Source organism: Pelodiscus sinensis, chromosome 29 (genome assembly GCF_052426305.1).
Source record: "Pelodiscus sinensis isolate ZL-2025 chromosome 29, ASM5242630v1, whole genome shotgun sequence".
Lineage (NCBI taxonomy): Eukaryota > Metazoa > Chordata > Testudines > Trionychidae > Pelodiscus > Pelodiscus sinensis.
In genome coordinates this window covers 2,523,962-2,535,388 of record NC_143080.1, presented here as the reverse complement: position 1 = coordinate 2,535,388, position 11,427 = coordinate 2,523,962, and the positions used below count along the sequence as shown (strand labels likewise).

The window sequence follows — 11,427 nt, the reverse complement described above, 5'->3', positions numbered from 1 at the left end:
CTCAAACCTGGGACCTTGGGAGCTTAGTGCAGGAGCCTCTACCCAGGAGCGAAAAGCCAACTGGCCACTACTGTAATGCAGGCCCATTGTTCTCTCTGTAAGTGGTATCAGTGCCTCCCCGCAGGCCAGCACCGTGCCCAGCAGGCATGTGGGCTACATGCCTCTGGCACCCCCGGCTACCCCAGCGGCTTGTGATGGGCCGGCCTTTCTGCTGAAGTCTAAGTACTTTCTCCGTTTGCCCCATAGAATCATAGAATCATAGAATAATAGGACTGGAAGGGACCTCGAGAGGTCATCGAGTCCAGCCCCCCGCCCTCAAGGCAGGACCAAGCTCCATCTACACCATCCCTGACAGATGTCTATCTAACCTGTTCTTAAATATCTCCAGAGAGGGAGATTCCACCACCTCCCTTGGCAATTTATTCCAATATTTGACCACCCTGACAGTTAGGAATTTTTTCCTAATGTCCAATCTAAACCTCCCCTGCTGCACTTTAAGCCCATTACTCCTTGTCCTGTCCTCAGAAACCAAGAGGAACAAATTTTCTCCTTCCTTTTGAATCCCGCAGCCAAACTCAGGCCCAACATTCCTGGGGATGTTCTAAGCATCAATGGGGTGGGGGGGAGAAAATGGGAAATGGGGGGCAGGAGTGGTTATTCCATATCTGGGAAGTGTCTCCCGTTGAGACTGGATGACGGAGTCGCTCCAGACTTGAGTGCTTGGCCTGGCGGCCTGGCTAGCCAGGGCCCACCTGCCTTGCCATGATGGGCAGGGGGCCAAAATCCACAACCGTAGGCAGCCGCCCCGAAATCTGCCACCCTGGGCAGCCGCCTCGTCGGCCTGTAACCAGAGCGGACCCAGAAGGGGACCTGTCACGTGCTTAGTGAAAGGTTGACAGGTCGTCAGTTTCTGCACAAAGTTCGCTGAGTTTGGTTGCTCCCTCAACAGGGGCTTTTCCTCCAATGCCAGGGCTTGGCACCCCCCAGGCTTGCCACCCCCATCCCACCCAGCAGAACCTGGCCCCTCTCCTATCCCATGCAGTAGTGAGCCCTGCTCCATTGAGACGGCAGCCCGAGTTAACCCCTCATTGAGATGAATGGGGCTGGGAGCAACCCAAGTGCCTGCTGGAAAGCAGAGCACGTGCCTCAGTGCTGGTGGGATCGGGGCCCTAAGTTCCTCTTTAAAGCCCCTTTTCGCCCCGCCCCCCCACACAACTCCCTCTTCAGCAGGGGCGGCGCCTGTCGCGTTCAAGCGGCTCGCGAGCGAATCCCTTGCACGCCTTTGCACGAGGGGGCGTGGCCAGCGGCCGGGGGGGCGGAGCCTTTGGGCGGCCCCGGGGCCGCTGTTTTAATAAGAGGGAGGCGGGCGGCGCTCGGGCCGGCACTGAGGATGGAGCAGGTGCAGTGAGACGCGTGGGGCGGACGAAGGCAGCTCCCAGGAGCGGGGGGCACCCCCCCAGCGCGCAGCCCGTGGACAGAGGACGGGTGTGAGGGGGGGGACACATCCCCCCCCCTTTGCTGCCTGGAATCCGGCCGCTTCTTTCTGGGATCTGAGTTGAGGAAATTTCTGCCTCCTGCCTTTGGGGCGCCCCCGTGGGAAAGCGACGCGGGGACCCTCCCCCCCGTGGGAAAGCGACGCGGGACCCCCCGTGGGAGAGCGACGCGACTTTGTGGGGCGCCGCAGAGACTGTGATTTGGGGGGGTCTCTCTTCGCGCAGCCCCGATGAGTTGCTGAATTGGGGGGGGCTGATCTCCCCCCGCACCCCTCTCCCCGCCCGCTGCCCCTCGATGGGCGCCCCGGAGCCGGGCTCCGGAGCCAGCCGACCCGCGCTCCCCATGCTCCACGGGGCCGAGGGCCAAAGTTTCGCCAAGGAGCCGCTGGAGCTGCCGGGGGCCAAGGAGCCGGCGGAGCTGAAGCTGCCGGGGCAGGAGCGATTCTACTTCCCCGAGGCGCCGCCGGCCCCCGAGGGCTGCGCGCTGAGCCTGCCCTACGGCCCCCAGATGCTGCCCGCGGGCTTCGGGGTGGGCGGCCCGGGCGCCGGGCGCTATCTCGGACCGGCGCTGCCCGGCTGCCCCGCCTACCGGGCCCCGCCGCCCCCCGCCGCCGGCCCGCCCGGCTTCGCGCTGCCCCCCGGAGAGCTGTACGCGGCCGGCGGGGAGCTCTACCCCGGCCCGGCGGCGGGCGAGGGCTGCTACCCGGGCGCCGCGCCGCACGTGTTCCCGCGGGGCCCGCTCTACCCGGTGCCGGGGTACCAGCTGGCCGGCAAGCTGCAGGCCGGGCTGAACAACTACCCGCTCTGGGCCAAGTTCCACAAGCACCAGACCGAGATGATCATCACCAAGCAGGGCAGGTGAGGCCGGGCCCCTCCGGGCTGGGGGGTGGCGGGGTCCCCCAAATCTAGTGGGGGGAGGGGGCCCCACTTCTACACCCCCCCCCTTTCCGAGGAGCCGAGTCCTGAAACTTCTCCGCAGCCAGCCCCGGACTCGCGGGGGCCTCCTCGGGGCGCGGGGGTGGCTGGGGGGGCTGAAGGGCGACCCCCCCCCGGAGTGCTTGGGGTTGACCCCAGCTGCAGCGGTGAATTCTCCGGGTGCTTAGCTCAGCCCGGCCGGAGGAAAGCCCGAGGGAGTCTGGGGGGGGGGTACAGTCCCCCCCGCCCCGTAAGGCTCCCTTCTGCGCCTCATTCGCTCTCAACGCCTTGTCTAGAGTGGGCTTTAGAAATGAGGTGCAGGGAGTGACTCTGTTTTCTCTGGGGAAACTGAGGCCAGATGCGGGCTCTTCTAAGGTGGCTGGGGAGTGACTTGGACCTGGCTCACACCCTGGCTGGTTTGGGGTGGGGGTGGGGGCGGGCAGGGCTCCAAGGCCTGTGTCTGCTCCTGGGTCTCAGTCTGTATTTCTGCCCCCTGGCCCTGGGCCCAGCTCCTCTACCCGGTACATGCACCAGCCTGACCCGCCGGGGTCTGATCCACTGGGTCGGCCTGCTGGGCAGCTGCCCTTGCCTCTCTGGGCCCTTTGGCTCCGCGCGCCGACTAGCCATGGGCCAACGGAGCCGCCTCCTGATCCCGGCCCTCGGGGACCCGGGGCGCTGGCATCCGAGGTCGACCCGCGAATCGTTTCTGCCTTTGGCAGTGTTGTGGCTCTTCAGTAATAACAGGCGCCTAGGGCCAAATCCTCTGGGGGGGGGGGGGGTAAAGCTGCTGCCTTCGGCAGGGAATCGGCTCCCAAAGGTGCCAGGAAGCTGTATCGCGACCGTCTTTGCACCTCGCCCTACACGCCAGTGAATGCCGCCACCGCAGCCTCCCCGGCTCCCCCATCCGTGGCCCCCGGATAGCCCCTGTCCTGATCTCCGAGACCCCGGGCCTGCCGGGGATGGGCCTGGAAGTCGGCCCTTCTCTGCTGAATCAGCAGGTGCAGGGTGTGGGGGGTGTCAGGCGCACTTCCCCCAGGGCCGTGTGAGCGCACAGCGCCAGCAGGGTGTGACAGGCAGGCGGTGAGCGCTCGCTTCTGCACGGAAGAGGAGCCACCAAACCCGGGCCTAGCCTGGAAGGTGTTGTGCACACTCGGCCGGGGCCTGGGAGCTGGGCTGTGTTTGCCTGGAGCACGAGGGCCCCCCCATGCATGCTCACGCCTACCCCAGAGCGGGTCTCCTTGCTGGCGTAAAGCAGCAAAGCTTTGTCCCCTGCATGGGCCAGGCCACTTCGGTGCTTTCTCCTCCCTGTCGCTGCATCGGAAGACCTGCCTCTTCGTCACCGGTTCAAAGCTGGGGCCGTCGCTGCCCTTCTGGGTAGGAATGGCCAAAACGCAGGCTGGGTCCCAGGGCGGCTGGGCCGCGGCTCTGATGGGCCGTCTCCCTTTCCCCGGTTGGTCTCGGCCCCTCTGCGCCTCTCGCTCTCTTTGGCCCAGGCAGGCCGTGTCACTTGGATGCCAAAACCAACCTGCTTAATGTGGTGAAAGTCTAAACGCGTTAAGGCCGGTTCATTTCTCACGCAGGCTTCCAAGCCGCACGCTTGTGCTGCATGGCTTCTGCGAAGGACTCGGGGCGATTCCGTAATATGCCATCACCGTCAAGGGAAGGGGGGGAAAATACCAAGCCGATCGCTCGGGAAGCACCTGGAGCTAGAAATCCTTCTTTCCTAGGCCTGCCTTGGGCTCCTCTTTGCCTGTAAACCCCGGTGACTCGGTTCCTCTGGAAATCGAAGCTAAGATGGGGCGGTGGAACGTTTCTGATGACAGGTTTTCAGCATCTGAGATTTTTTTTTTTCCGTTGCTGGGGTCATATAGAAACCTAACTAAAATATCACCAACAGAGCTAGCTTCCTCTTTCCCCTGAACCCCCTTCCAGACATGTTGTAACTGCACATTTGGATGCCTTCGCCTCCTTAACGCTGCCCCCTCTGAGCCTTTCACTCCACCGAATAGGAGGCGTTAAATGACTCTGTTGCTGTGGGGTGTTAAACTAGGCACCCACCAGAAGTGGCTGCATTCCAGACTGGCTTAAAATGTAGACAGGGCCCAGTGCTGTTGCCCTGGAACTAGATTAGAGTCTTGCCCTTGACTTGAGTGGGGGCAGGTTTGGGCGCCTAGTTCGCAAAGCTGGTTGGGTTGGTGGGTGCTTTGAGAGCCGCCTTCTGGAACGGTGAACGGGCAGGCCTGGGTTTTTCGAAGGCGGCTGAAGATTTTTGTGCACCTCACTTGGGAACCTTTGAAGGGGCCTTCACCCTCATGGAGAAGGTAGAGGCCAGGGCTGGCCTTACCATGAAATGAAGTGAGGTGGCCACCTCAGGTGCCAGACTGGGGGGTGGGTGCCACTAGGACCCAGAGAAATGAGACCTTTCAATGGTTTGGCCCAAGCGAGGGGGCATGGGGGCGTCATTTGAGCTCCCCGCCTCAGGTGCCAAAATGTTGTGGGCCGGCCCTGGGAGAGGCTCAGTGCCAGCGGAAAATCAGGCCCCGTAAAAGATCTCAATCCGGATACCCCTTGTTTGACACCCAACCTGAATGGCTTCCCGTAATCACGGGCCTGATCCTGCCACCGCTGCGCAGTCAATCCCACAGCCAACTTTGGCTTCTGAGGAGCAGGAGCAGGCCTGAAATTAATTCTCCCTCCCCCGCCCCGGAGTTGGGATGGGATTTGATTGGTCTCTGTTGGTTTTAGGAGTTGCTTGTGGGATTTCTCTGCTAAGTCTTCCCCCGTCCCTGCACCTTTGCTCTGATCTGGCATCTGACCATAGCACGGATCCGGCGCTGACGGCGTGTTAAGGACTGTTCTCCAGCCGTGCCCTCGGGCGTTCTGGGAGCAGGCGCCAGAGCCGTTTGGTGCCCGGTGGCGGTCGCTCCGCTGGGCTTGACGCTGGGGGGTTCCCCGTGGATCCTGCCTGAGCATCCCCCTGGCTACTCCCCAAAATCAGCTGCCACCCGAAGGAAACAGGGCGCGGGGCTCTTTTCACGGGGACGCCTGCCTAGGCGGGTCGTGCCCGTCCCGAGTGGGGGAGCTGCTGCCAGGACTTTGATTTGCCCGGATGACCTGTTAGATCGTCCCATTCCCGTTCCCTTTCCGAGGAGGAAGCAGAACCCTGTTGGCAGTCAGAGGTTATCTTATCAGGACTCTGGTTAGGGACCCAATGCATGAAATCTTCATGGGGGGGGGGGAAGGGGTTTCTTCCAGCTGAGACTCCCCCTCCCATCACCCTGCATCTAGCTGTAAACAAAAGGGTCTGAGACCTCTCCGCCCACTCGCACGCGCGCACACGCACGCACACGCACACACACACACACACACACGCACACTTCCTTTCTGGGGGATGGTTTGGCCTCCCCAGCAGCTGTGGTTTCATTGCACAAGGATCAGGCCTCCCCTGTTTAGGCGCCTGTTGAAATCTCTGAGCGGGAGGTGCCTAAATACCTTTGGCGCACCGGGCCTCTGTCCCCTCTGTCCCAAACCCAGGTCACCCCCTAGGAGTTGGCCCCGCACGACTGTAACTTTTCCTTGTGATGGGTGCCTGGGACCAATCCGGCGCCTGCTGTGTCCCATGAGACCCCGCTGCAGTCTGGAGCTAGACGCGGCTCCTTGAGTTTAGACAGGGACAATTGGCGTGAATGTAACTCCATCCGGGCTCTAGTGCGACCCCCCCCCACAATGTGCTGGTGCAACATGGTGCTCGCACGAGCACAGTTTAACGGGGGGAGGGAGGATTGCACTGGTGCAAGCACCTTCTTGCATGGCTGCACGTGCCCAGTGACAGCGTGAATCCCAGGATTGACTGACCTTGGGGCTAACCCGGATTCCCCCCCCCCCCGGTGTAAAGTGAGGCGCACGCCTGGTGCGACGTTACTGTGCAAAGCGCTTTTCTTTCCATTGTTGGTATTGGCCTGCCCGGGAGGGGGGAGGGAGGCGAGCCGCAGCGGCTGAGTTTGACGATCCCTCCCTGTTTCTTCTGTCTCTTGCACGGCCGTGGTTGCTGTGGCTCCGTGCTCTTTCATCGCTCAGACGCCGTGGCGGGCGTCTCACTGGGAGACAAGTCAACTCAGGAAATCAGCAACCCACCTGCCGCCCCTCCGCCATGGGGGGTTTTTAACCAGAGGGCACAGGCAGCGCTGTGCTCTGTGGTTTGCTCTGGAGGTGGAAAAGGCGGGCGGGGTGGGGGGAGGTTCAGCAAATCCATTAATAATCCAGTTTAGCTGCCCTGTAGCTAGTCCGTGATGAGGGGAGGCCTCCTGGCACGGTGGCGATGCCAAGACTGGGGGACTTGTCCCCATTTTATAGGCTGGTAAACTGAGGCACCGACCGGGCATTGGCAGAACCAGGGTTCGAACGCTGTCCTATCCCCTTCTAGAGTGCTTTCCTCTAGCCCCCTCCCCTCCGGCCTGCAGGAGGGCAGGATGCTGGGGGGAGGGCAGGAAATCGGATGGCCAGCTGGTGCAAAGATTATCACAGCTCTGTTGCCATCAGCAGAGCTGCCCGGTGCTTTTAGATCCCCTTGAATCTACTGGCCCCCACTTCCTGGCATTCCCGGGAGGGTCGCGTGGCATGTGGCCCATGTGCCGGGGAGGACTCCGGCTGCACAGACGTACTCGTTTCTGAAGTTGGCCTGAAATACCCTGCCAGCCGAGCGTGCCCACGTAACCTTCCTCTGGCACCCAGTTCCCACAGCGATTCTGTGCCACCGCTACACGCCCCGGTACCACCCCGGCTCCTTCCATCTCCCATCCATAGCAGCCAGGCACTGCCCCCCCCCCCCGCCTCCTTGGGCCACGGGCTCCCGTGCTTAGTGTGGCAGTACCAGAGCATGGGAAGAGGCTAGGGCAGGAGTGGGCGACGTCCGGGCCGAATGTGTCCCCCCGCCCCCCAACTCGCCTGGATCTGGCCTCCGAGGCACAGCTGGTGCTTCAGCCCCCCTGCCACCCACCCCCGGGGCTGGAGCCCCCTGAATCTGCTAGCCTGCGCCCCCCTCAGCGCTGGCGTGCGTGGACCCTGTGGGGAGGGTCTGTCTCCTTTTGAGTCAGGGACTTCTTGTGTGCCGCCCCGGATGCAAAAAAGGACCCCGGCCCTTGGCTAGGGAATAGACACGCAAGAAATAATATCTGGCAAGCAGACGGGCCTTCTCTTGTTTACTGCAGGCGTCACAGCGATACGCCGCCTCTCCGAAGTGAGCATTTTCACAGCAAACCCAAACTCCCCCGTCCCTGTTTTCAGCTTGATCTTTAGCTAAAAGCCGCGCGTCAGGTCCTGCTCTGTCCGTCCGGTCTGGCCTCCGCTAGAAAACGAGCTCAACCCAGTTACGAACTCGAGGGCGTGAAAAACCCACCGCCAGGAGCGCTGGTGCTCACCCGAGCTAGTGGGGACAGCATGTTAGGTGGATGGATGTGGCAGGAAGGTAGCAAAAGTTCCCACGGAAGTTTGCTGGGGTGTTGAAGTGCGGACAAGCCTGCAAGACTCTGAAATTCGCCTCCCATATTTCACACTCACATTTTCTTCTATAGGTGGGGGGGGGAGAGGAGGGGGAGGAGAGACGGTTTCTCCCCCCTGCCCCCCACTGCATGTTAAGGCCCTCACCAGGAATCAAGGAAAATTCGCTCTAGAGGGGCAAATGCTGAAATTGACGCTACAGAGGAAATGGTGAAGTTGACGGGCCCCAGAGGGCTGTCAAATGCACCAAGTAAACAATGTGGAAAAACAGATAGAAAACTGTGTTTTGGTTTTTTCCCCCTCTCTCCACTTCCTCTCATTAACAGTAATCTCCGAGGTGGCTTGTAACAATATTAGCTAGCGCGCGTGTTTAAAAATTGAATGTTAGAGAAGTGGGGGGGGGGGGCCGGTTTGTATCTTTCATGGGCTGTTGGCGGAGAGTATCCGGCACGCAGCCAGGTCTGCACACGGAGCGGTCTAACCCGCAGCCGGTTATTCCAGCCCGGGAGAGCCCTGAGTGTCTCGAAAGCACGTCTCTCTCACCAGCAAAAATCGGGCCGATTTAATACAGTGGTTCTCCGCCAAAGTACGTGTGGATCTGTGAGGGTCTTTCATCTGGGTGTTTGTCTGGTTTTACAGCAGGCTACGTAAAAACCCCATCAAAGTCAGTACAAACTAACTTTTCATATTGACAGTGACTTGTGTAAACTGCCCTGTGTACTGTGCTCTGAAATGTCAGCCCAATCTTTCTATTCCAATTTGTCAGGCTTTTTTGGTCAGATTTTGTAAGCAAGTAGATATTAAGCGAGGTGAAGTTTGGGGGTGATCCTAGACCCGTGTTTCCCCAACCAGGGTTCCGCGAGAAATCGTGGAATAAATAAAAAATTGTTTTCTTCCAATGTAAGCTGACCTCTTTACAAATACATTTTCTTGACAATAATTTAGCAGTAATTGAATTGTGCTCCCCGCTGTCAACTTTTTCTGGCCAAGCAAACATTTTCATAGGTTCCTCGGGATATGAAAAATTATTTTAGGGGTTCCTCCATGGGGAAAAGGTTGGGAATCATTGCTCTAGACAAATTAGATTCTTGAAAGATCTGGAAAATGGAGAGCCACTGTGGCTAGAAGATATAATTTGTGTATCTCCTATCCTGAGACCCACACGGCAACAACCGGCTGTGTCATTTAAAAATGGAGGGGGTGACAGTTTCTCACTGGAAATTAGGGCCAGGACTGGTCTTGCTGCTGTCCAAAGGAGGTCTCTCTCCTTTTGAAAAGCGGGGCTCTTTGGGGTATTGTGTGTGTACTTGAAGTAGGAATAAGAGATCCTCCGGAATAGGGCTTTATTCCAGAGGATCGCGCCAGTCTGGACGCTCTTTTCCGGCTTTTCCCCAAGCTGGAAAAAAAGCGGCGGCCATGTTTATTTAAATCCCGCGGGGGATATTTAAATCCCCCGCGCATTTCCCTATTCCAAAGTTCTAAATTAGCATGCCTCTTCCGAAGAAGGGGCCAGTGTAGACGTAGCCTAGGAGTTGTATTGGGATAACTGGATTGCTTAAAAAAATCGACTGCACTACCATAGTGCAACCAGTGCAAAATCTAGAGTGTGCGTAGCACCACGTTAATACTGAGCCACTACAGCCTTGGCTTTCAAGGGGTGGCTGGTTGTACCTGCGGCTTTCCTGTGTATCCGTCTTCAGACCCGGGCTCGCATTTCAGGCCATAGATCATTGTTCTTGCGATAGTTTTATGTGATATTTACGGCCAGGGAGCAAGCTGTCCCCTGTGTGTAACGGATTAGCATTTCAACCACTTCACAGTCCCCATGCATCCGAACATCGCTTACACATGAAATGTATTGATGGAGAAACGTTTGGGGGGGGCTGGGTGAGATGGTCAGCGGTGGGAAATTTACTGATCTCCATGGCTATGCCGCTTGACAGCAGCTGGTAACCCCGCCCGTTTTATGTCAGGCTCGCTTGTCGGACAAAGAGTGAAGCGACATTTTGGCACTTGCTGCAGAAATCACACCGTTCTCTCTAACGGGTGCAGAGGTTGATAGCCCAGTTGGGGAGGAGAACCGTGCTGTCCGTGACTGAAATCCTTCCTACATACGGGATAATTCACCGCTGGAAATAGATATTGACGAACCCGCGCAAATTATTCCTGTCTCAAATATAGATCAGATCATGAACTTTCGCAGGCAAAACCCACTTCTTCCGATGAGTTGGGAGCCCAGCGGAAGCAGTGGGTTTTGCCCACGAACGTTCATGATCCTACATGTTGAGCCGCTCTAGTTCAGCAGCCTTGGGACGTGACTGGTTCTGAACCAGAGAATTTGCCGGACCACAGGAGGTCGATATTGTCTAGCAGCATGACCAACTCTGCCTCTGCTTCCTGGCTGTGAGAGGACACTTTGGGGTAAATTAGAGCTAAATTGCAGCTCAGAACACAGAGCCAGGACTGGCGGCTGTAAACAAACTTTATGGGACCGCGGGAAACTTGGCCACGCCCATGAAAAGTGGACATCCGGCTCACTAAAACAATGCTGGACCATGGATGTTGCCAGACCAGAGAATTCTGGGTTAGAGAGATTCAGTGTGTGTGTGTGTGTGTGTGTGCGCGCGCGCGCAATTTCATACACGTTAGCCCCTGAGGGAATGTCTACACTAGGAAATTATTTGGAAATAACTCCTGAAATAACTCTCTTCAGCTAGCACGTCCATGTGACAGGGAAGCCTCGAAATTCGTCCGAGCAGCTCCTTCGTGTGGATGCGCTACCTAGATCCCACCGAAGCCCTGGGGAGTGATTACTTGGAAGGACTCTGGGGGGTCATTACTTTGAAGCCGCAGCGGTGCGTCCACACTCCCCGTTTCCAAATTAGCGCTGTTCCTCGTGCAAAGCAGGAGTTGTTTCGAAATGACTCCCTAGTGTAGACATGTCCTAAAGTGCCCCAGGACCACACGTTGTTTTTAAAGGTACCACCTAACCCGGCGACCCCTCTGGGACTGTCTAACAGCGTCTTCCCGCCTACCACCCCTCACGGACAAGCAGAGCCCTGCTGAAATTATCGTCCGTTTTCTTGCATCGTCAACCGCAGCATCTCCCATGGCCGTCCAGCTCACCGTGCCACAGCTGGGCTAGCCAGCCTGCCCTCCCTCCCCCTCTCCCTCTGCACCATGGGAAGGAGGGGGCACTGGGCCCTAGCATGGCGCGCCCCCCCACCCCCTGCCCTGCACCACAGGGAATTCCCCGGTGGCTGTGTGGGCGGGGCCTCGCCTGGGTAGGCTGTGCCTTTACCTCCTGGCCCCCAGACTGTGCTGTGGTGGGCCCGGCCAGGCTGGGGAAGCTGTGTCTTTAATTCAAAGCCCCCAGCTCCAGACAACTCTCGGGGGAAGCAAGTTCCCGGCCCCGCCCCTTTTGCTCCCAGCCCCGCCCCTTTTGGGGGTGGAGCTGGCTTAGGACTGCATACTGAAATTCATTAAGTGCCCCCACTATGAAAATGACTGCCCCGCCCCCACT

At 58.8% G+C, this 11,427-nt stretch overlaps 1 protein-coding gene across 1 annotated transcript in view; it reads left to right on the top strand.

The window, feature by feature from the left end:
• The first annotated feature begins 1,348 nt into the window (after positions 1-1,348).
• TBX21 (T-box transcription factor 21) overlaps positions 1,349-11,427 on the top strand; it is a 30,474-nt gene continuing 20,395 nt past the window's right edge. The window contains exon 1 of the mRNA XM_075911191.2: positions 1,349-2,351. Coding sequence (XP_075767306.2) covers positions 1,789-2,351 — 563 coding nt within the window. The 5' untranslated portion in view covers positions 1,349-1,788. The remainder of the gene's footprint in view (positions 2,352-11,427) is intronic.